The 25645-nt window shown below is 40.4% G+C and overlaps 2 protein-coding genes across 2 annotated transcripts in view; both read left to right on the top strand.

Moving 5' to 3' along the window:
* The first annotated feature begins 63 nt into the window (after nt 1-63).
* akap10 (A kinase (PRKA) anchor protein 10) lies at nt 64-20630 on the top strand. The gene is made up of 15 exons (XM_028595418.1): nt 64-288; nt 6052-6099; nt 7001-7186; nt 10167-10637; nt 12011-12109; nt 12275-12359; nt 12517-12640; nt 13137-13273; nt 17033-17177; nt 17831-17998; nt 18214-18323; nt 19201-19283; nt 19829-19881; nt 20050-20142; nt 20232-20630. Exons 1-15 carry the CDS (start codon nt 267-269, stop codon nt 20235-20237), a joined length of 1830 nt encoding a protein of 609 aa, XP_028451219.1. The 5' UTR covers nt 64-266; the 3' UTR covers nt 20238-20630.
* Nucleotides 20631-24759: 4129 nt separating this feature from the next.
* lhfpl7 (LHFPL tetraspan subfamily member 7) overlaps nt 24760-25645 on the top strand; it is a 108335-nt gene continuing 107449 nt past the window's right edge. Inside the window, exon 1 of the mRNA XM_028594498.1 lies at nt 24760-25535. Coding sequence (XP_028450299.1) covers nt 25173-25535 — 363 coding nt within the window. The 5' untranslated portion in view covers nt 24760-25172. The remainder of the gene's footprint in view (nt 25536-25645) is intronic.

Raw genomic sequence — 25645 nt, forward strand, 5'->3', positions numbered from 1 at the left:
CTCTTCTGACCAGAGCAGGTAACACATCATTTCCCACAATGCTGCTGCCGCACCAGTCCGGAAGTAAGACGTTTATTGACAATATGGCCGCTGTGCTGGGTTTGGATTTGGAGAAAACTGTAATTTGACAGCACCCACCGGGGCTGCGATAACAACCCATTTCCATATCAGGAGTGTACAGAACAGATGCATTTGAATGAAGGGACCTGCGAATCCACGGGATGGTGTCAGTGAGCTGAGGAAACGTTCAGAGTGTCAAACCCGTCATGTCGTTTTTCAAGAGGAAAGGTGAGGAAGCTGCAACGTCAACGTTAGCTAGCAGCTTAGAGAGTCCGGCTGAGGAGAGAGTGGTCCCTGATAAGATGGAACTAATGCGGTCAAGATTGCGGCCGCAAACAAATTAGCCAAGGACACCGTGGTGTTTGTGGAAATGAGGTTTCCTGCTGCCGCTGCTCAACTGCAGTAGCATGGTTAGCTTAGCGGTGGCCTCTCTATCCTCCCTGCCTCAGCCAACGTTAACCTAATATTAGCCAGGGTGGCAGTAAATCCACCACAGAGAGCTGTCAGCAGTACGTTATTTCAGTTAGAGACAACGCTATATTTATGTTTGCATAAAACAGTGCTTCTAAATGTTAAAAAATCCCAACGAGCACTATTCTTTGTGATAGCCCTCATTTGCCACAAGTGTCGAACTGTGCAGTGTTGGAGCTAGCTAGCGTTACCAGGGCATTTCATACATCTTTAACCAGCATGAGATATTAGAGAAAAATGTTAACAATATCCCGTGGTGTTATCATTAAAAACATTTGTGTAGTTAGTCGTTGGCTAACGTTGGTAAGATGGGTCAAGATTATCTAACGTTAAAATAGAAGGAACTGATTGACCTGCAGTGTTAGTTATTACACAAGGCGTTGTGTCAGTCTAAACCCTGATAGTTTTGGATAAAAGTAGTAAAAGAATGGTCGTTGCATGACATACATTTGGTGTCTTAAGGATAGGAAATTGTTTACCAGCTTAGCTTACTATCTTTTATGTCCATCCACTAGTCAGTTGCTACAACTCAAGTGGACTGATACATAAAACATATATAAAATGGTTGAATTGTGCTGTCCCACTCATTTTCTGGTTTATTTGGTTCACCTAAAGCCCTGGAATAGTTGCATTATACTGACATGTGCAACTTATATTTTGTCCACACTATGTACAGTGGTGTGAAAAAGTGTTTGCCCCCTTCCTCATTTCCTGTTCCTTTGCATGTGTGTCACACTTAAGTGTTTCGGAACATCAAACCAATTTAAACAAAAGTCAAGGACAACACAAGTAAACACAAAATGCAATTTGTAAATGAAGGTGTTTATTATTAAAGGAGAAAAAAAATCCAAACCATCATGGCCCTGTGTGAAAAAGTGATTGCCCCCCTTGTTAAAACATACTATAACTGTGGTTGTCCACACCTGAGTTCAATTTCTCTAGCCACACCCAGGCCTGATTATTGCCACACCTGTTCACAATCAAGGCATCACTTAAATAGGAGCTGCTTGACACAGTAAGGTCCACCAGAAGATCCTTAAAAGCTACACATCATGCCGAGACCCAAAGAAATTCAGGAACAATTGAGAAAGAAAGTAATTGAGATCTATCAGTCTGGAAAGGGTTATAAAGCCATTTCCAAAGCTTTGGGAATCCAGCGAACCACAGTGAGAGCCATTATCCACAAATGGCGAAGACATGGAACAGTGGTGAACCTTCCCAGGAGTGGCCGGCCGCCCAAAATTACCCCAAGAGCGCAGCGACGACTCATCCAAGAGGTCACAAAAGACCCCACAACAACGTCCAAAGAACTGCAGGCCTCACTTGCCTCAGTTAAGGTCAGCGTTCATGCCTCCACCATCAGGAAAAGACTGGGCAAAAATGGCCTGCATGGCAGAGTTCCAAGGAGAAAACCACTGCTGAGCAAAAAGAACATCAAAGCTCGTCTCAATTTCTCCAGAACACATCTTGATGATCCCCAAGACTTTTGGGACAACATTCTGTGGACCGATGAGACAAAAGTGGAACTCTTTGGAAGGTGTGTGTCCAAGTATATCTGGCGTAGAAGGAACACTGCATTTCATAAAAAGAACATTATACCAACTGTAAAATATGGTGGTGGCAGTGTGATGGTCTGGGGCTGTTTTGCTGCTTCAGGACCTGGAAGACTTGCCGTGATAAAAGGAACTATGAATTCTGCTGTCTACCAAGAGATCCTGAAGGAGAATGTCCGACCATCTGTTCGTGTACTCAAGCTGAAACGAACTTGGGTTCTGCAGCAGGACAATGATCCTAAACACACCAGCAAGTCCACCACCGAATGGCTGAAGAAAAACAAAATGAAGACTTTGGAGTGGCCTAGCCAAAGTCCTGACCTGAATCCTATTGAGATGTTGTGGTATGACCTTAAAAAGGCCGTTCATGCTCGAAAACCCTCTAATGTAACTGAATTAGGACAATTCTGCAAAGATGAGTGGGCCAAAATTCCTCCAGGACGCTGTAAAAGCCTCATTGCACGTTATCGCAAACGCTTGGTTGCAGTTGTTGCTGCTAAGGGTGGCCCAACCAGTAATTAGGTTTAGGGGGCAATCACTTTTTCACACAGGGCCATGATGGTTTGGATTTTTTTTCTCCTTTAATGATAAACACCTTCATTTACAAATTGCATTTTGTGTTTACTTGTGTTGTCCTTGACTATTGTTTAAATTGGTTTGATGTTCCGAAACACTTAAGTGTGACAAACATGCAAAGGAACAGGAAATGAGGAAGGGGGCAAACACTTTTTCACACCACTGTATATCAATTTGGCAAATATCAACCTCTGAGTATAGGCTAATGCAAAACAATAAAACAGCACCACAACCTAGTATCCCTCACAATTAAAATAAAGTTTAATGAACACCTCTCTAAAACAATTTTAACAAAACTGAACATTATACTATATATATTATAACAAAACTGAACATGTAGGATTTATTGCAGGGTTCGTTGTATTAGACCACAGCAGTTTATCTAGGCGTAGCTAATACATTGCCAACCAATTGTATTTAAAGATGAAGCACTACAAATTCTCAGTTACCTCTTTGCTTTATTAAAAAGAGCACCAAAACGATGGAGCAGAATGGCTGTGTGATTGTGAAACAGATTTTCAGCAGTAGTCTGTTGGTGTTTATTCGTGAAAACAGCACACAGTAACTTCACTGTCTCAAACTGGACCGCTGTTGTTCATCTTCAGGAGTGAGATTAGAAGTTTTTCCTCATAGGCTACAGTGGTAAAATCAGCTGGCGCTGCAGGTCTCCACAATGAGGAAATATTCAAGAGAGTGCTCTTATAACGTCCTGAACTAGGGTGACACTCAGGACTGACAGGAAGTGAAGTGAGGCCCTTGGTATAGGCATGGTTGAAATGTGCAGGCAAAGTTTTTACACAAGTTAAAGTTTTGCTAAGAAATTATAGCACTAAAGTTAAATTATAATGATCCATGTCGAACAGTAGATTAAGCAAATCGATTTGCCACTAGTAATGATAATAATACAGTGTTATGTTACAATGTTCTCAATGTTAATATCTTTGCTAAGGGATTGAAGTTTTCTCTTATCACTTAGTTTTATTTACTTTAGTTAAAGGTCCCATGACATGGTGCTCTTTGGATGCTTTTATATAGACCTTAGTGGTCCCCTAATACTGTATCTGAAGTCTCTTTTATATAGGCCTTAGTGGTCCCCTAATACTGTATCTGAAGTCTCTTTTATATAGACCTTAGTGGTCCCCTAATACTGTATCTGAAGTTCCCGAAATTCAGCCTTGGTGCAGAATTACAGCCACTAGAGACAGTCCCACAATGAGCTTTCCTTAGGATGTGCCATTTCTGTGTCTGAAGCTATTGAGGAGGAGAGTGGGAGGGGCAAGGTGGAGGGTGGGGGTGTGGCCTTGACCAACTGCCACTTTGCTCGTTTGAAAGCCATGATGTTTCTCTCTCTCTCACGGGTGGGCCAAATTCTCTGGGTGGGCAAAGCAGAGAAAGGGGAGGTAACCTTGCTTGTTATGACCTCATAACAAGCAGATTCCAAAATGGCCCATCTGAGCTTTCATTTTCTCAAAGGCAGAGCAGGATACCCAGGGCTCGGTTTACACCTATCACCATTTCTAGCCACTGGGGGACCATAGGCAGGCTGGGGGAACTCATATTAATGTTAAAAAACCTCATAAAGTGAAATTTTCATGCCATGCGACCTTTAAGTTTGGCCCACACAACATTGCTTCCCACTTGAAACATGTTGAACTTCATTTTGTTCACTGTGACAAATCTTAATACTTTTCTGTCAACTTTTATCAATTCTATATTTCCATTTTGCTGTTAGTACATCCATATATCTTTTTTTACCAGAACATTAACTGTAGCAACTCCTCATGATCCTCTGAATATTCATTTAGAGTAGAAAAATCTGGTGTTTTTTGTACCACGTTTCAGTTCAGCACTGCAGAGGTTGTTGGAGCTCAGACTTTTTAAAAGTCACAGCTGTTTGCGTGTGACGGACAGTCCCAACTGACTTTGACTCTTGGCTGGCACATAAACAGCTCTGTCCAAAATATCCTGCTGAAAGAGCATCTTCTGTACCGTTGGCCCAGGCCTCAGTCCATTTAGTAATATCAGTGCTTCAATTTGATACTTATCCTGACCACCCTTTGCAGCAACAGCCTAATCTGAAGATATAAATGGTGAGTCACTCTGATGAGTGGCTGCCACAATGTCTGCCACTGTGCACTTAATCCACTGCGGGGTACATATTTCAGTTTTGATTTGACAGTTTGCCACAGAGCTTTGGAGTGGCTTCAAATATGTGTAGTATTAAATAGTTTTAGATTAGGCCACATGATTTATGATGTATTTTTATGGGGCTTCCGGTGTAAGCTGTCAGACAGTCAACTCCACTGGACTTTAACCCACCAGTGCTGTTAGACCAATGTCCCAAATCTTAGGAAGGACTGTTCATGCTGACCTACTGTATCAAAGTCCTCTCCCTCCTGCTTACTATATAATGAGCAAGACTGAGAGGACTTTTCACAGATCAGAACACAGCTTCCCTTTTTTTTCCTCCTCATCTGGAAGCAGGTCTGCAGTGAATCAAGTTTGCATTTCTGGTAGATCATTTAACTCACTATGTCATTATGTAGCCAGATATTGAGTTTCAGTCTTTCCGGTGACACCACACCATCCCTTTACCTCACTTGTCAGTGGATCTCATTATGTATGAAATGTGTCTCGCTGGTTAATGCTTCTACGGTTACAACAGAGCCTGTCATCCTTCAATCACAAGATTGGCAGTTTGATCCCCGGCTCCTCTGGCCGCATGTCAAAGTGTCCTTGGGTAATAAGCGAGACACCGAACCCCAAGTTTCTCCGAGGACACTGCTATGGGGCTGTCTGTGTCTACTGCTCCTAATGCTTAGGGATGGGTTAAATGACGAGTTTAATGAATCTCACTGTACAATTGTATCTTTTTTATTTTTTTATTGTATTGGTTTATTTGATAGGGACCATGCATATTTATGAACATTGTTGTATAGAAAACAATGTAAATATGCCAGAGTTAGTCAAAAATAACTACTTTTCATCTGCAGGCAGGTGACATAGGACTAACAGAGACAGACAGCAGTCATACAGCACTCATTCACTATAAATTTAAAGGTACACATCATGGTGACATATACATTGACCAAACAAAACAAAACAAGCGAGATTATGTAACACTTTATATACCAGACAAGCATACTTGAAATGTTTGAAATTGTCAAAGCTTAAAAATGTATGTCTCTCTAAGATATCGCAATGGTGAAATGACAATGCCTTTTTATCAAAAGTTTTTATGGCTTTCTTAAATAGAGATTCAATGCTTTTAAGAGTAGTTATGCTAGTTAATGACCAGTTTGTGAAACAATACTCCATATGTGAAAAGATCATACAAGTTGGCATTATGTGACAAATAAAGTTTCTTCTTCTATCTTCTTTCTCCTCACAGCCAAAAGCAAAGAACCTGAGAAAGTGACAGATTCTAAAGTCAATAGAGGTGAGTTGATCATTATCACCTCTGGGAGGTTATGAACGGGTTTTTGTTCAATGGTGTCATTTAAAGTGACATGACAACACTACAGACAAGGGGGTTTTAATATTGAAAGCTGTGGTTATTTGTGTTGCATTTGTGGCCACTTGGCCAATTTGAGATGTGTAAGAGAAAAATGGATTAATTAAAATTAGCATCATCCACCAGCCAAATGCTGGTAAAATATGCAAGTGGCTGGTAGATTTGCTTTACTCACCAGCCCAAAAAACAATGGTAATCTATTGAGTGGCTGGTAAAATTTGAACATTCACAAGCCGTTTGGTTGGTGGACAAACAAGTTGGCCTTTAATTGATAGGACAGTTGTATACAGGATAGGAGGGAAAAGAATGGAGCAGAGTGCCGCAGGTCGGAATCAAACCCTGGGCCACTGCTGTAAGGACTGAGCCGTGGTACATGGGGGCACACGCTCTACCAGATGAGCAACCAGGGCGCAACAAAAAGATAATTTTGAACCCTTATTTGAGATGTTTTTGCATGCGTGTGTTCTTGTTAGAACTGAGATTTAAATGGCTCTTTGCTGAAGTTGGTTTATTGTGTTAAATCACTGCTGGCCGTGTTGTCACAAGACCAACAATTTTCACCCCAAGCTACTAAGTGAAACACATGCAGCTCACAGTCTAACAAACAGTGAGCAGTCTGTCTTCTCAAACATCTGTCATCACACCCTGAGGCCTCTGTACACTTAACTGTGAGCTCTTTGATAAACCTGCACTTAAAAGACCTTTTCATTCAAGTCACACTGAGGTCATACATTCAGACCACTCAAAACTTTGATATCATTGTACTCTTTTTCTTCTTTTTTTCCACTAATGCCTTTTTTTTCTGTCCTCCATCCTCCACTCATAGCTCCACCCAGCCCTCACTCTCCATCACTTGGACTGAGGAACCACCATGCCATCCAGGAAGCTGCCGGGCCCAGCCATGTGGCCATCAACGCCATCTCTGCTAACATGGACTCCTTTGCCCGCGGTCGCACCGCCATCCTCAAGAAACAGCCGAGCCACATGGAGGCTGCGCACTTTGGAGATCTTGGTACAGAGCCTGCATTCATGTGTTTGTGTTTTGCTTTTAGTGACAACATATGAAGGCCCAACCAATATACATGTGAGGTATATTCTGACAGGAAATCAGCATTTTTTCGATTCTTAACTTAAAAATATTGGTCTGTTATACCTCAATGGTTACATTTAATACGGACATAATTATCTGATGTCAGTCAGTGACTTGTCATGGAGGTATGATAGCAAGTTATATTTTGTAAGTTTGTTGTAGCAAATGCAAACAATACATACCATTGGAAACAGTAGGAGTAGAGCTGCAACTAACAATTTTTGTCATTATTGATTAATCTGCTGAATATTTCTTTAATGAATCGTCTATAAAATGTCAGAAAATATTGAAAAATGCCCTTTATAATTTCCAGAGTGTGACGTCTTTAAATTCCTTGTTTTATTCTAAACCCAAATATATTTGTGTTACTACTATCATATTTGACAAGTTCAAGGAGCAAATCCTTACATTCAAGAGGCTGAAACCAGACAATGTTTGGGTATTGACTGATTAATCGAGTCATGTCAGATGACTAAAACCAAATATTTCAACAGAAAAAGCAGAATAATCTGCATGCATAGTATGTTAATATTTTAATTACAGCATGTTTGCAGCGTCTGCTAGATAATAAAAGCACAACATACCGAGACAAAAACAATAAGATCTAAACGCACAATAATATGAAAAACAATATCAATTAAATAATGTAATATAAATGTTGCAAACTTTGCTTCATAAGCTCCTATTTAACCTAAAGGGGATTATCAGGGTTCTCAAAGAAATGTGCTGTAGCTACAGTATGCCTCTGTGTGTGACTCTTGCATCACTAAAATGGCTTAAACAGCACACTGTCTTGTGCAACTGGCACCCCGTCATTAATTCTGTGTGACGCACTCTCACAACTTCATGCAACAGTTTTGACAAGGCACCCAGACATTCCAAAGCCTGTCAGGATAACGCTGGCCTTACAGTCAGTCTTCTTTATGTAGTCACATGGTTAAGAAACTCCTCCCTTACATCACAAGTGCTCTAAAATGATTCTGGGTTATGCATGTTAGATGCCATGATACGAGGCGGTATGTATTTAGTGTGGCTGACACGTTTTGAATGACAGCAGTGGCAAGTACTGTGCGAGCAAGTTGCCCAGACAATAGCTGGGGTGAGTCAGACGGAGGTGGAGGAACCTGTGCCGCAGCCCGGACAACGAAATCTGAATGAAAAACACCGTGAGCCAATGATATCTGGACTGTGGTTTTAACACAAGAAAAAGGAAGGAAGAAAGAAGGAAGGAAGGAAGGAGGAGAGGCAATGTGGGTTATGGGTTGTAGGCAGCCATGGTAGTTGAACCTAAAGCTGAGACCGAAAGCCATAGTAGGAGTTAAAAAAAATAATCTTACCAGGTCAGAGGCCTGTAGGAGGTGACTAGCAGTATTTTTAAGATTATTTTTTGGGGGCATTTTTTGGCCTTTGATTGACAGGACAGCTGAAGAAATGAAAGGGGAGAGAGAGGGGGAATGACATGCAGCAAAGGGCCGCAGGTCGGAGGCGAACCCGGGCCCGCTGCGTCGAGGAGTAAACCTCTATATATGGGCGCCTGCTCTACCAACTGAGCTATCTGGCCGCCCTCCCTGCTCTCTTTTAATAGTAGTTAAAAGAGTATAGAGCAGATGTAGCACATGTGTAACAGACATTGAGTGACTCTTAAAAGATATTCAAATGAGGCGGGTGCTTTTTGATGATGTGATGCCGGCAGATGCTGCACAGGTTGTTGTGATATTAACAGCGTGGGCTTGACTGTGTGATCTCGAGGAATCTGAGGAGGCCGATTGATAAGCGCCTCACACTGGACGACACCTTTTGAAGCACTACTTTGTTTTCAAAGAGCAACACCACTACAGCTGTAGTTAGACTCTGTTGCTCTGATTCGTAATCCAGCAAGTGTCAGGTTTGTATTCAGAGAGCCATTCCCTTGTTTATTTGGTTTTTGGGAGTATGTGTTTGTGCTTGTGAATGCAGTCCCCCAGAATGATGGATGTTATTCAAACCGACCGTCTCTATGACATGGTAAAGTCAAATCATATGGCGTCCCTATAGGAGTTGGGAGACTGTCAAAGGTTGCTATGGCTGCCACAGTTATTGCTGACCAATTCATACACGCATGAATGAAAGGATGGACAGGACACACAGATTCTGTTGACGTGTGATTCTGAAAAGTTTGTCTGCGTTAAGTCATCTGTGAAATTGAATAGTTAAGGCCAGCTCGAGACAGACTGGGAGCCAGACATTCACATGACTTCAAAACAAATCCAGTCCAGGAGTTAAAATTCAGCTTGTGTCAGCCTTTTAGTCTGGACCAAATTTCCAGTTAAAATAGGAGAGCTGAACACAGAATCCACTTCTTATCTTTCACTTTCACAACTCCCATCAAAGTCCTGCACATTGTATTTTCCTTGTAAATAATAGAAAGTAGGCTGCTCAGTCTGTTAATAATGTGGAATACTTTAGTGTCTAATGTGTGCTTAAAGGCAGTATGAAATGCAGGGGTTTCCTCCATGAGGTTTGTATGGTCTTCTAATCACAAAACCATAAAGCCTTAACCTAAACCTTAAAAGTCTTTTAAATTGAGTTAAATTATAATACATTTCATAGTAATGGAATTTGTTACCTGCAGGTTTGTAAAACATCGCAGGGTTAATACAATATTCAAAATTGTTTACATTACATTACCTTCAAATGTAGAATTGGATAGAATGTGTGAAAAAAGTAAGTTAAGTAATTTATTCGTTTTAATAATGTTCATTTTCTTAAGCTATACTCGTATACTCATTTTCTGAATTTTCCTATAGCTAAAAATACATTGACACAGTTTTTCATTTATTTTGGTTAAAAAGCTACACTTTAACTTTTGAAGCCTATAGCTACCTCTGCTAAGATGATTGCTTAATACATTGGTTTGTTCCAGGTCACTCCAGTGTGAACTATCAGCCCCAAGAGGACCGCTCTCGGCTGTCAAAGACGGTGGAGCATGTCCTTCGGGACAACGTGGCGATACCCCACTACATGCATTTCATGGAACACCAGGGCGCTGACCACCTGGTTCGGTTCTGGTTGGAGGCTGAGAGTTTCCGCTCTACCAGCTGGTCGCGGGTCCGAGCGCACAGCCTAAACTCTGTCAAACACAGCTCCTTGGCTGAGCCCGTCCCTGCCTCCCCAGGCGGCTCAGCCGCAACCAATGCTCTCACCCGGGACAGTAGCAGTGAGCGGCTGGCAGCGCACCCAGAGCAGCGGGACTCCTTCAGCACAGAAGCAGGCCTGAGACCTGGCACCCCTCAAGCTGGAACCCCCAGCAGGCAGGCACCCTCCCAGACAGGGACTCCCTACAAGGCGCTGTCAAACAGCACCCTGCGAGACCTCTCAGACAAACTCATGAAAAGTGAGTCACCTTTACCCGTTCTCTTTATATTTGCGTTCATATAAATGTGCATCTTTTTTAAATAATCAGTGGGCTAGTGAAATTGATACAAAACAAATCATGATGCACATGTGACTTAAAACGCTACTCAAGCTTTCACTGAGGGGACGAAAAAGAAATCATGCAGCAAAAGGCCACAAGTTGGAGTCGAGCCCGGGCCCGCTGCGTCGAGGAGTACACCTCTATATCTTTTTATTTTTATTGTTTTTTAATGAACTATCAAGTCAACATGTACAGAGTATCATACATTGTACACTTTTTTTATAGATATTTATATATATTGTTTTAAACTATCAACACATTACAGTTCAAGTTAATCATGCAAAGAAGAAAAAAGAAAGCAAGAGAAAAAAGTGTGTGGCAAAGGAACAGTGGGGGTTATGTTATAGTAGATGGTACCTGAAATCTGATCTATGTGGGCTAATAAAATCAGTCAATCCTTTACAACATTTATCAAATATGTCCGTCTTCAGTCTTGGAGCAAATGTCAGTTTGTCCATGACAAAAATTCCGTGCATGACTTTTAAGCAGTGTACAAGTGTGGGTGCCCCCTGATTAAGCCATTTTTGAGGTCTTGCCTTTTTACTGGCAACCAGCATTCCCTTAAATATGTAGAGTTTAGAAGAGCCTATCAGCTGGTGTGCTTTTCTACCCAAATACAGGACCTGAAAGCAACAGTCAATCTCAACTCGCAAAACTTTCTCCATACTGTCCCTGATTGTCGTCCAAATCTGATGTACCCCAGTGCGTTTAGTGCACCTAAAAATATTTGATCAAATAAAATGACCTCTGTTGGATGCTACTGTCTTTCAGTTGTAGCCCAACTTCGTAATTCAGAGTTGTCTTTTGCAGCTTTAAAGGATAGGTTCACATTTTTAAAATTGATATTATAAAAATACCGACATGCCCATATGTACATTTAATTTATTATTATTTTTTTTTTAAAGATTATTTTTTGGGGGTATTTTAGGCCTTTAATTTCACAGGACAGATGAAGACATGAAAGTTGAGAGGGGGGAGTGACATGCAGCAAAGGTCTGCAGGTCGGAGTCGAACCCGCGGCTGCTGCGTCAAGGAGTAAACCTCTATATATGTGCGCCTGCTCTACCAACTGAGCGAACCCGCCCACCATTTAAGTGGTTTTCGAGTGTTATTGTTCCTGCTGTCCATTCTGGCTGCCAAGAGTTCGCTGCCTGCTGGGATAGAAATGTAAATGATGGGAGACAAAATTGCGTGTGCGTGTGTGTGTGTGTGTGTGTGTGCACCTCACACACAAAACATCCCTCCATCACTGGATGATCAGCTATTTGTCTTTTTCCTTTTTGTTTTTTCAGTTCTAGAGAAAGAAGCAGTTATCATCTTCACTAAGTACATCTCTCCAGATGCTGTGAGGCCCATCCCCATCACCGAACAGATCAGAACCGACATAGTTGGTAAGATACAGATGTTGCTAATAGGAATTCCTTGTAATTTTTTATTTATTTAAAAAAAAAATCAGACACCATATTTTATGTGCTCTGGATTTCAGTAACAAAAACTGTAAGTTGTCTATCTTTAATAATGGTTCTCTAATAATGAGTCTCTCCTCCTCCGTGTAGCTAAGATATGTGGAGAGGATGGCATGGTGGACCCAAACTGCTTCGTCATTGCACAGTCGGTAGTCTTCACCATCTTGGAGCAACAGTGAGTTTCTGTCCATTCCTTTTCTAGAGGAGTTAATACGTGCGTCGCCATGTTTTAACTTTAGGATTAAAGTGCAGCTGTTGTTCTTTGTCATTTTACCACCTTGGCATCCACAGTGGCGCCCCTATTCGTCTCCCACTTGCTCTTTCATTTCCAGGCACTTTAGCGAATTCCTGCGGAGCCATCATTTCTGTAAATACCAGATCGAAGTGTTGACTAGTGGCTCTGTGTTCCTAGCTGACATCTTATTCTGTGAGTCAGCCCTCTTCTACTTCTCTGAGGTGAGTGGGCGCAGTGGGTCCCAAAACAGGATTTATTTCTCTCTTTACATTTTTACACCAATGCTTTGTTTGCAATGTTTTTTCTTCGTACACAAACTGTGCCTCTTCTTGACTTCTCATTAAACACTTGTCCTCTCTTGCCACTACCACATAACAGTTTCCGTTAGTTTGTTTATTCTCCTATTCTAGATGGAATTTCTGTTGTCACAGCAGCAACACACTGAGGACACAGTAAACCTAACTAAACACAGAAAAACAACCTGTGGATGCTCTCTTTACAATCGCCCAACCTATTGTTATGATACAAAAGTGACAATTAACACCAGAACGCTATACACAAATAAAGTCACAGGTTGTCAGAGTAAACATTTTTTGCTCTGTCAACATATAGAGATACATAATTACGGACACACAGTACATCTTAAAAAAAACAAGTATATTGCCAAAACCCACATGGACTTTCATTGTTGTGTGCTTTACACCTTCTTCCCTGCAGTTCATGGAAAAGGAGGAGGCGATGAATGTACTGCAGTTCTGGCTGGCAGCAGACAACTTCCAGAACCAGCTGGCAGCTAAAAAGGGCCAGTATGATGGCCAGGAGGCTCAAAATGATGCCATGATCCTCTACGACAAGTAGGTCTTCTCTCAGCAATCCTCCAAAACAGTTGCCATTATGTTAAAATCATTTCTGTTGCAGTTTTCTTTTTAGTCTCAGAATAGAATCTTTATTAAAAAAACTGTTTCCTGTTTCAGACATCATTTTCTTGTAATTAGGGATGCACCGAATCCAGATTTTTGGGTTTCGGCCGAATACCGAATCCACTGGTTAAGATTGTGCCGAATACTGAATCCTACTCCCATCCTCAGTAAACAACTTCCACAGCCTCTAAAATAGTTAAATGTAAAAACTTAATGTTGAATTCGCACGCTCTTTTCACATCATAGGAAAGCACATCGCTATCGCCAGATGAGTGACAACTAAACAGTGTATGATGAATGCATGTTGGGTGGGTGAAATTAGAAAGCTAACGCTAACCCTGGTGGATGCCTGGTGCTGTGCCCCTTTTTCCCCCATCAGTCTTATTTCAATTGACAAAGGTGAATCCATGGCAGAGGTTAAAAATAACCCCATTATGCTTAACACTCTAAAGACTTGGCGTGATATCGCTAGATCTGTTGGTCAGAGAGGCTTTTCATTAGCATTACAACCTATAACCCAAAATAAAGCTTTTCCTCCTGGTGTGGGGAAAAGTATTTTCAATGTTTGGTACTCAAAGGGACTAAGATTTGTGGGTAATTTATTTGAAAACTGTAATTTTATGTCATTTTCACAACTTCAGAATAAATACCAAATACCACACAGCCACTTTTTTGGCTTTCTTCAGGTTAGACATTTTGTACAGTCCAATCTTGTACTTCCAACAGACCAATCAATGGAGAATCCAATTGATGGCCTCCTCCTTACTTTTAATTCAATCGCTTCCAATAACAGAAAATTTATTTCACTTTTTTTATGAAAAACTGTACTCTCTTAATTGTGCCAATGTTAACAAAAACAGGGAGTCATGGGAAAGGGATTTGGAGGTTGATCTTGATACTGATATCTGGCCAGATGCATTTGAATCTGTTAAACTGTTTACGTATAATAGACTTGGAGAGAGTCAGTACAGGATATTGCATAGATTGCAGCGCACTCCTCATTTTCTAAACAAGATTAACCCCCAATTCTCTCCCCTCTGTAGGAAGTGTAAGAAAGAAGTAGGGACCTACTATCATTGTATTTGGCAATGTCCCTTAATACTCAGGTATTGGAGGAATATTTCTCAGGAGCTAAGTTCAATTCTTCACAAAACAGTTAAATCAGAACCAGTCTTGTTCCTTCTGAATCTACATCTAGAGCAGCTCTCTCTATCTGCAGGGCAACTATTGTTACTGGGTAAACTCTTAAGGCGTTGTGTTCTGTTCCAGTGGATTGAGGAAAAACCTCCCTCGGTCACACAGTGGTACAGAGAAATACTTAAGGTTTTTCCTCTGGAATGCCTAACTGCCACACTAAGGGGCAATACCAACTTGTTTTATAATATCTGGCAACCTTTTCTTGATTACCTTCCTGGTGATCTTAATGGTTTGCTGCAGGATGGGAGACCACATTTTGTCTTCATTTTGGCTCCTCGCCACCACGAGACAAATCTGCATTGCAAATTGAACCTGTAGCTGGACTGGAATGGCCTTCTTTTGACTGAAAGTACTGCCAAACAACACTTTTTCTGCTCCCGAGTTCCATTTTCACTTTCTCACAGCCTACTGCATTGAACTCTCCACCTACGTCAACACCTTCGCGTAATCAACAGCAGTGTCATTACGTCGACCAGCGTAGTGCAAGCGCAGGGTTCGGTTCGGTTCGGTGGAAAAAATTTCAAAGGTTTGGCAGAAACCAAACCCCGTCAAAAAGCCCAATATTCGGCTGAATCCTGGATTCGGTGCATCCCTACTTCTTTTCACTAGGCCCCATTTTCTACCAGTATATAGATCAGCCAGGTTACGTAAATTACAACATAAGTTTGTAAGAGGTTTTGTGTTTCACAAAGTTCTGTTCTGTTGAAGAGCTTTAGCCGATGGGTCTGTACCCAGTAGACACTGACCATACAGATCACTAACTCAGTCATCATGCCTACAGGATCCTGACATGGACAAAAGAGTTTACAATTAAGTGACAAGTCATAGAGAGCACTAGATATCAGTGAAATTGCTTCTGGTGTTCCAGGCTTTTCAGGTGCACTCTGTTTGTTGGAAGCTCTGTTTTAAGACCAGAGGATAATTTACCACACTAAATACATTATAGCTGCATTTAATTGAGCAAAGATTATATTATTTTTGACAGTATCGACACTTTTACACTCTCACCCTCTTTTATAAGAAACTATCTACACACTCCCCTGACGCTCCCATGATTATAAATGCAGCATTTCCGTCAGATAGACCTTATCAAGCATTCACTTATCTTCTTCTCCTATTCCTCTCCTCTCTGCTTCGACAGCAGAAACAGTCCTACATTACTTTGACTTTATAATATGCATCGTATATTCATAATGGGTTGTTCATCAAAAACACCCACATTATACAAGACCTAGCTACGTACATAATAGTCCCCACACTTCTTTATATCCTTGCTTTGAATGTTTGGACATATTTTCTAGTGTTTCTACAGCTTCTTATTCTATTCTCGCTATGTGATTCATATTGTTTACATTTCACCTCATTAAATATCAGTTTTTGCCATCACCATAGCCAAATTATCCTACGGATATCACCGTTTCCTGTCATGTTAAGTGCTTCACCCATGGCTCTAAAGATGTTGCTGCTTGTAACAGACAACTGCACCTCCTCACATGAACACACTCTTAGCTGAAAGCCTGAGTTAACAGAGCCGGTTGATAACAAGCTTTGTGGTACTGGTTATCCAGGATCACCAATGTTAGGTAACCCCAGAGAGAGCCAGACTAACTTGCTTCTTGGTACAGGCCCCTGCTGTGATAAAGCGTTTTCTTGTGTGCTTTTGACGGTAGGACAGATGTTCTACTTAATCAATGATCGTGAAGACAGATGTGCATCATTAGATCCTCTTAAGCAGCGAGTCAAGTTGAGAGACAAAGGCTTAAACTGTTCTGTAGTGAAGCACATTTTGTCAAACTCTGTGCACTCATTACTGTGCATGTGTACCCAGAGAGAATTGTGAATGCAGTAACAGAGAAATCAAAATGTTATGTTTTTTTTTTTTTTTTGCAACTTTTTTTTGGGATGAAAATAATGGGTTGACACACATGCAACTGCAACATATACAGGGAAAGGGCCTTTCAATGACATATGTAATGGATGTAAGGTAACCTCTGAATCTTTTACAGTATTTTTGTTTTAGAAATTGATCATATCTTTACATGAGGTGAAGGTTTCGCCATACAGTTTATTTCACTGACAGTTGCAGTCCAGTCGTTGTTTGTTGGAAGATTTGTCTGCAGCCATTTAGAGATCTTTGAATGACTTTGTTAATCTGTAGGCTCCGTATGATAACCTGAGCCAGATGTTCCAGATTCCAGTTAAGTGAGGCTGAGGAAGTAAAAGGCCAGTCACCAGTCTTTAGTAACAGGAGACTAGGTGGCAGTTTGCTGTGAGGCTGCACTGTTTATTCAGAGTTATCTGTGTTGGCATTTCATATTTGCCACTGTTTCATTAATATTTAGATACACACACAATCCTACCGACCAGGGGTAGCAGCACTACAGCCTCATTTTAAGATGCAGTTTTGCAATTTATGAATTTGGTATTGATTTAAAATCTTGATCCAGGTGCCCTCATGATCAGCACAGCCGTTGATTGCTCTATTTCCTGCCCCAGGTATTTCTCACTCCAGGCTACCAACCCTCTGGGCTTTGGCGACTCTGTGCGGATGGAGATAGAGTCGAATATCTGCCGAGAGGGGGGGCCCCTCCCCGACTGTTTCACCACTCCACTCAGACAGGCCTGGACCACCATGGAGAAGGTCCGATTCTCAAATAATCACACACCAAGGGCATTATCTTCAATATGGGTCTTCTCTTATGTTTTTTTACTAAGTAGAACGTAGGCAAGCTTTTTTGCACACCTCTTTTATCGGGCAGGTGCGTAGGATATGATCAAAAGCAGCAGCTCAAAACATTTTAAAGAAAATCCCGCACGCTGACCATTACGCAAGCAATAATTTATTTAGAAGAAAAATACAAAGTTTCGGTCTCACTTACCTGATGAAGGTCTGAGACCGAAACTTATAGCTTACGTTATTGCTTGCGTAATGGTCAGTGTGAGGGATTTTCTCTAAAATGTAACTAAGTAGAGAAATAAAATGAAATAAAGCGACCTGAAACAAAGACATCTAAAACCTTCATTTCATTTACATTACCCTTTTTAAAACGCTTCATTAGATATTTTCTAAAATCATCTCCTAGAACTGTTTTCTTGAATGTAATGGGATCCTCCTAAAGGTTTTGTGTTGTAAGTCACTGACAAATTGTCCTATTATACCACTGACAAATGCACCTGCCTTACGTTAATGTAATGAAAGGTCAGTAACAAACCTTTTGTTTCACTTGTGCCCAGAAATATATCACGGAGCTCATTATTCTCTAACAGAGTTGGTTATGTGTTGCATTTGTTCAGGTCTACATGCCAGGCTTCCTGTCTAGCAACCTTTACTACAAATACCTGAGTGACCTCATCAACTCGGTGCGGGCGGACGAGTTTGTGAATGTCAGCACTGCGGGTCAGGGCGGGCCCGCAGACAACGAGCGTTCGAGTTCAAATGCCAGCGAAGGCTCTCAGACTCAGGTGACCCCAACTTTAACCCTCCTCTACAGCCCCTGTGGGGATGTTCCTCCGTCTGCTGACATTTAGACCTGTTCTGCCTCATTACATGAATAATGAAGATACTTTTTTTGCTAATGCCAAAAGGTTGTGCTCGCTCGTCGTTTAGTTGTATTCATTGAAAACAAAAACAACGTAACGCTGCCTGACATTCAGTTCATTGTGTCTTTACACTACAGCAAGGTACCAAAAGGGCAGCGATCAAGATCCTAAAAAACTTTGACGAGGCCATCACGGTGGACATCGCCAGCCTGGACCCTGAGTCCCTGTACCAGCGGCCATACGCCGGGTGAGTTTTCTGTGGGTAATGTGTCGGATGGCTTAAACTACCATTTGGGCTTTAATCTGGCTAAATATGTATTATAAAGAATCTATTTAAATGTACGTTTTCAGATATTTGCTGTTATCTAATTTGTCATTCGGTAATCTCCCTTGTAGTCTTTAATTTGAATGTTTATCTCCTGTTTCTGTTCCTTTGATTGCCCACCCTGCTGTTTGGCTTTAAAGGTCCAGTGTGTAACGTGTTTAGTTGTTCATTCTCAAAATCGGTGTTGCCCGTTCACAAACGTGTCCTTTTTCATGAGTATTTACCACCACCATCAATTCCAAGTATTCCTATTGGCTTGCAGTTTTACATTTGTGTTTGCATGAACTGGGGTAGATGCTCCATATTCATGTACCATCTTGAAATACGTTAGCTGGTAAGGGACATACAGGACATACATGCTCCGGCTTTCGCGTTTTCACTGTCACATGATAAACTCACAGGTGCTGCTAATGCTGCTAATGCTGCTAACGGGTATCGTAGCTTCCCGGCCCCGGCAAGTTTGAGGAGCAGGAGTCTTTTTCTTCGCCCAGAAAAAGAAAAAGGATATTGAAAAGAGCAAGAGACTGGCTTTTTGAAGCGTGAAGGCTACCGTAGCTGTAATATGTAATTTGAACTGCGTGGTGCGAGAGAGTTGATTGCGATATATGATCTCAACGCCAGATGGGAGGTATTCCCCCACACCCTGGACCTTTTAATGCTTGTACCGGTTTTGTTTTTATTGACTCCCCCCCCCCATAAGTGTTTTATGAACTCAAGATAATGATCTTACTGAGGCTCAGCTTGGTCCCATCAGCTCAGTGTCCTGTTTTCATCCCTCTCCTCTTCTCTGTCCGCTCAGAAGGATGACGTTTGGGAAGGTGAATGAGATGGGCCAGTTTATCAGGGAGGCAGAGCCAGAGCCGGACGTGAAGAAATCCAAAGGCATGATACGCTCCCACTTGTCTGTATCTCCTCTACCCGCTCTCTCTCTCATTATTTTCCTCTCACTCTGCCCTCACTTCTGTCATATTTTATCTCCTTCCTCCTTGCAGTGAGAAACATCTACTCTGCGCCCATGAATATAAACCTTGTCTAGTGGTTGCTCCCATTTTCTGTACAGCTCATAGCCTAATGAAATATTTAGGAACATTCCTCTTGAAAACAAACTAACAAAAACACAGACTTCGCTACTCCTAAAATTCAACAAAATCTTTAATTATTATATCTAAGAGTTCTTTATTGTGGTCTAGGAATAGAGTAGCAGACGTTTTGGCTACAGAATAATTAGTCCACACAGAAAGCAGAGTCTCCTGAAGCACAAAATACTGTAAAAAAAATAAATAAAATATGTCAGGGTTAACTCACCTTGGGAAAGTCTAGCCTGCAGTTTGCAGTTCATTTGCTCAGATTAAGATACTGCAGTCTATGTGCTGGTTACTTGTGCTTACTCCTTTGTCTCACTCAGCATTCCCTCTCCTCTCATTTAGGTTCCATGTTTTCTCAAGCCATGAAGAAATGGGTCCAAGGCAACTCGGATGAGGTGAGGTTGTTAAAATATTCATAAATGTTTCAGTGGTCTGAGGCACATAGCAAGGCTCTCAGTGGCACATTTTGAAATTCACTGTGATGTCAGCCCCAATGACTTATGATTTATTAAAGAATATCAAGTTAAAGAGTTGTTGTTTGTGCTGTGACTCTTGCCATCAAGGCCCAGGAGGAGATGGCATGGCAGATTGCCAAGATGATTGTCAACGACGTGGTCCACCAGTCAAATCACGACAGCCCCGGCAAGGCCACCAAGGTACAGAACCTCGCTCAGTATTCTCTTTGCAGTGCGCTGATGTCTTGGCTACAGTTCTTCTCTAAGTGTTTTCTTTTGTCTGTCTGCAGTTATGACCCCACTGAGGAACCAAAGGACTGGCACTGGCCAAGCCACTGACAAACTATACACAGGGTTCACCCTACAATGAACTGCATCACTCTGAGAACGAACAAGGCATTTTTATCACCTCCCCCGCCCAACCATAGTGTGGCTGTGTGTGTGGCTGTGGCTGTGTGTGGCTGTGTGTGTGTGGCTGTGGGCTTGGGTGAGTAATTGTTCAAGCATGGGCTAATGGAAAAGTTGATATACATCATTGTTCCAATCTTCCAACTCCATGAAACTTTTAAGGTACATGTGTAGTAGTCAAAGGTAAGGCAACTCTAAGCGCTCTCATCAGAGTGGAGGAAGTCACTCCTGAAGAAAGAAAACATACAACACACACACTTGAAGAAAGCCGGCATGAAGAAGCAGCATGTTCATCAGGACCATCACTGCGTTGCTGTAGCCATACTGTCTGAAAATGTCTCTTATCTCGGACCTAAGGAGGATGTGACAAAGACCGAAAGGACTGAATTACTCTCATTCCCTCATGACACTCCTCCCTACACCTTTTATAACCATTCCTTGTTTTTAGATGAAATTCCCTCATAAGGGTCAGCCACGTAAGGCTTAAGCAGATGAAAATCAGCGTTGTACAGTTTTTGTACACGCTTCCCTCAGCCTGCCCATGAGTAGTGTTGTCTGCTGTTCACTGGTGTGAGCCGTCCTACCTGGGCTGTGTTACGTACTGTAGAACATTGGGAAACGTGACAATGAAACGGAAGAAGAGCTGATTCAATTCTTGGACTGGCTGACCTTCTATATGAACCTCCTGGCACCTTTACAGAGTGTAGAAGAAGAATAAATACTCTCCTAATGAACTTTAAGTGCTCCAGTTGTGTTGGAAAACTCCAAACTCCATGTCCTAAATGTTTATGTTTATATATATATATAAATATATATATATGTATATGTATGTGTATATATATATATGTGTGTGTGTGTGTATATATGTATATATATATATGTATATATGTATATATGTATATGTATGTATATATATATGTATATATATATATATATGTATGTATATATATGTATGTATATATATGTATGTATGTATATATATATATGTATGTATATATATATATATATATATATATATATATGTATATATATATATATATATATATATATATATATATATATATATATATATATATATATATATATATATATATATATATATATATATATATATATATATATATATATATATATATATATATATATATATATATATATATATATATATATATATGTATATATATATATATATATATATATATATATATATATATATATATATATATATATATATATATATATATATATATATATATATATATATATATATATATATATATATATATATGTGTGTGTGTGTGTATACATATATATATTTGATATATATATATATATTCTAACAGTGAAAGATATATATATATGAATTTATTAAAATTGATAACCATCTGATATATAAACAAGTATTTGATATATGTTATATTTTGTATAAAAGCCATTATTGGCCAGCACAGATGTCAAACGGTTTTTATAGTTGGTATATATATACAGCCTCCAAATATTCATATATATCCCCTCCAAAGATTTTCAATATTCAGGTCTGGAGACTGGCTATATATGTATGTATATATATACCCATATCTTCAGCTCTCTCACTGAGGGAAGGAGATGTATCCATATGTGTGTCCTCCCTCATGTGTGTGATATATATATTGTACTCGGTGTTCTTTGCCCTCCAAACACGACGATATGTATATTTTGGGATGATTCCTCACCGTTCGCATGATCAGGGACACCCCACGAGGCATATTGTTTCCTGATATATATATGTCCGTAGAAAGCTCTTTGGTCTTGCCCATGGTGGTGATATATGTATATATATATATATATATATGTATGTGTATATATATATATATATATATATATATATATATATATATATTTGTATATGTGTATATATATATATATATATATGTGTGTAAATTTCTGGTTTATTCTTTATATATATAAGTGGGCAAACCTATGTGTGTGTAAAAAAGACTCCATATATTAATCCTTTTTTATGGTGAACGCTGTTTTATTGTTTGTTTTTTTTTGTTTTTTTTTACTGCATCACTGAAACAAATGTCAGTGATGACCAGACTGTTCAACTGGAAAGTGCTCAGTGAATTAAACCATTTTTTTCTTTTTTTTTTTTTTTTTTAGAGCCTTTACCAAGATTTGGAAAAGAACCAGAAAAGACTCTTGGTACTATGTACCACTAATGTTTTCTGACATGTATGTATGTGAACTTAATCTATAATATATTTAAATTGTGTTTTGATTTAAATACATATATTATGAAATGTTTGTCTGTCCTCTTTTCTTTTTTTTTATTATTATTATTGCGGTTTAAGCCAACTGCTGTCTGAGGTTTTTTTTAAATACAGTTTTATGACGTTTTCTTTTAACATATTTTTCAAAACTAACAGTTGAAATGTGGGAAAAGCCTAGTGCAAACATTATTATCGCCTCTGACCAGGTGGGGGCGATGTTGACTGTATTATTATGTTAGGTAAAACAGAAAAAAATGGAACATGATGACAGAATATTATTTGTGACATAAGTACGTCTACTTTTTCAGTAAGGCTACTCTGGCGTCTGTTACAAAGTTCCAGAAAAATCCACAAATTGTAAAGTACAGTTGAACCCAAAGGGCACAGTAGAAGTTCAGTACAGTATAAAGCATTTACAATGTTGAATTAATTTTCATAGTCATAGTTTCCTCTGGCTGTGTAAAGTATTAATGACAGTATTTAATATCCGCTCTGTAAGAACCCTAACAGCGTTCAAAGTAATTCTATTTAATGCAGTTGTGTGTATTTTAAAGATAAAATTATCTTACTGCTAAAGCTAATTGGTGTGATGAATATTTTATACACTAGTTAGCCAAATAGCACAATGCTATTTTATTTCGTAATGCTACGTGAGCGCCACGAGACTTCGAGCTTATTGGTTCCCAGACTGAGGCTACCTGCACGTGCAGAGGCAACGCCCACCTCAATACAAACGAGCAGTCCATAAACAGAATCTGTCCTGAATCCTGATTGGCTGGGATGGTTTACATCAGTGCAACAATAAATACAGCAATAGTAGCCTACGTGTCGATGCTGAGAAGTATTGTTTTGAGGGGAATAACAATTCATTGACATTAAAAAAATGTTTAATGAATAATTTCATATACTGTTGTTATTACAATGTGTCTCACTGTCTTTATGAAAGCCGAATCAATACACAAAATAACTAACAAAGTGCAAGGTGCATTTGGACAATTAGCCCACCTGCGACTAAACGCCTAATCTGTCAAGTTAAAAAAAAAGATGTGCAAAACACCGGAAGAGTGGGTTTTAGCCTCCAGAATAAAAGCAACTTTTGTTAAACAATTTTTGACCAATGGACGTTATCTACCAGACTGAACCTTACTATAAACATGTAGGCTACTGTTACATTCCCCAAATTTACAGAGTAGTGTCTTTATGTGTTACAACCAGTGAGGTTGTGTTGAGAAAGCCAAAGCCTACCTGGGTATTGTTTACATGCACAAAAGTTCAACTTGTTTGAACTTGCTGATGTTTGTAAACTAGGATGAATATATATTCATACAGCATCATTGCATAGAGTAATTTTCCATATGATTATTTTTTTTGCTTTTCCATAAGCTCATTAAGCAGCTATAACTGAGTAAATGTTCTTCTGTTGGCCAAATATTCAATTCAGAAGACAACATTTACTTGGCATTGTTGGGGATAATTGATTTGCAATTATGGAATTTTTAGTTCAACTGCTATAGCTGACAAATCTGCTACAACTAACGTTCCTTGAACGTTAAAAAAACTTTCCATGGGAACCAAAACCTAACCAAAAGCCTAACCTTCAGGGAACGTTCTGGGAACTATAAATTGTTGGCCAAATAAAATCGCTTTCACGATTAGTAATGTCGTTTACGACAAATTCCTACCCTACCTATGTCAAGTAAGTTGTATAGTAATAGTACCACCAGACAATGTTTGCCTCTTTTTAGGTGGTAGGAGTTAAAAAATGAGTCATCAGCATTTGTTGTGTTCTGATTTCAGAATGATGAAAACAGTGGAGAACAATTACAAAATAGGATGTAGGCAGGATGATTTTTTTTTCCTTGGCAACTATCATGTTTTTCCGAAATGATATACAGATTTAGGCATTCTATTATCTCTAATATGGCAATAAGAAATAGTGCATATAAAGCTGCTGTAATTAGGGGGATTCCTCATCGGAAGTAGGCCTAAACTAACATTATGTGTAAATTCGGTGTAGTGCCCCTTTAGTTCTAATTATTTAAATGCAGCCTATTTTTTGTTGTGCCGTGAAGGCTCCAAACTTGCCGCGCCTCTTCTCTCTGGATTTCACTTTGAAAATCCCATCCGGAAGTAGCCGTGTTAACCCTTGTGAGTTTGACGTTAGTCCAGAAGCACTCTTTCTGAAACGCAAAGTGCGCTGCTGTTCTTTTACTGTCTGTGTGCTGTCCGTGTTGAAGCAGAGCAAGTATAGGCTGCACCGAGAGGACCAGAGGGGAGCCGAGGCTCCGGGGACTAAACTCCATCTGCACATCCACTTTTGGGTGTGACAAACATCTTGCGCGCGCGCGCTCGTGTGTGAGCCGCGGATGACTTGACTTTATTGTATCGCCTTCACTCCTCCTACTGATGAGTTTTGGACGTTTTCTTAGCGGTTTGTCTGTCCAGTCCAGATGTTCTGGACACACGCGCACACGGGGCTGCCGCTGCGGATGTCCAGTGATCTCTTTGCTGATGTACAGTGCTGGTGAGGGGCTGAAGTTGAAGTCTTGCTCTTGAAGGTGAGAGCTCCAAATGCATTCGCTCCTGGGCCGGGAGAAGAAAGAAGAAGAAGCCGGGTTTGGGATTGATCTGGGTCTGTCTCCGGGCTTTCTGCCCCAAGCTGCCACCATGTTCAGCTGCGTGGGATGCTTCTGGGTGCTCCTCTCCTCCGCTCTGGTCGCCGTCTGCAGTTTCAGCTTCATATCCCCTGCCTGGATTGTTAAGGACCAGCTGAGGAACAATCAGCACCACCACCACCACCACCACAACAACAACAAGGACTCTGTGAGCTTCGGCTTGCTGTGGCACTGCTCGGAGTCCCTGGACCACATGTACCGATGCTACACCTTCGGGGGACTGGGCAAATTCGCAGAGATCCCTTCCAGCTCCTGGCAGGTGGGTAACACCCATGTCTATCCCATGGGGGATGAATGCGAGCATGCGGGGCATCAAGTGGGAAGGGCACGGCATATGGCATTAAAGGAGCCAGGGAAGAGCAGGTAGCA

This window comes from Perca flavescens, chromosome 13 (assembly GCF_004354835.1).
Source record: "Perca flavescens isolate YP-PL-M2 chromosome 13, PFLA_1.0, whole genome shotgun sequence".
In the NCBI taxonomy this organism is placed as follows: Eukaryota; Metazoa; Chordata; class Actinopteri; order Perciformes; family Percidae; genus Perca; species Perca flavescens.

Bases quoted from the DNA above. Each gene is read 5' to 3' on its own strand.
- akap10 (XM_028595418.1), top strand. From the start codon at position 267: ATGTCGTTTTTCAAGAGGAAAG. The intron at 6,100-7,000 runs GTGAGTTGATCA...CTCCACTCATAG, and splicing joins AGATTCTAAAGTCAATAGAG to CTCCACCCAGCCCTCACTCT. The intron at 19,284-19,828 runs GCATGATACGCT...CCTCTCATTTAG, and splicing joins GGACGTGAAGAAATCCAAAG to GTTCCATGTTTTCTCAAGCC.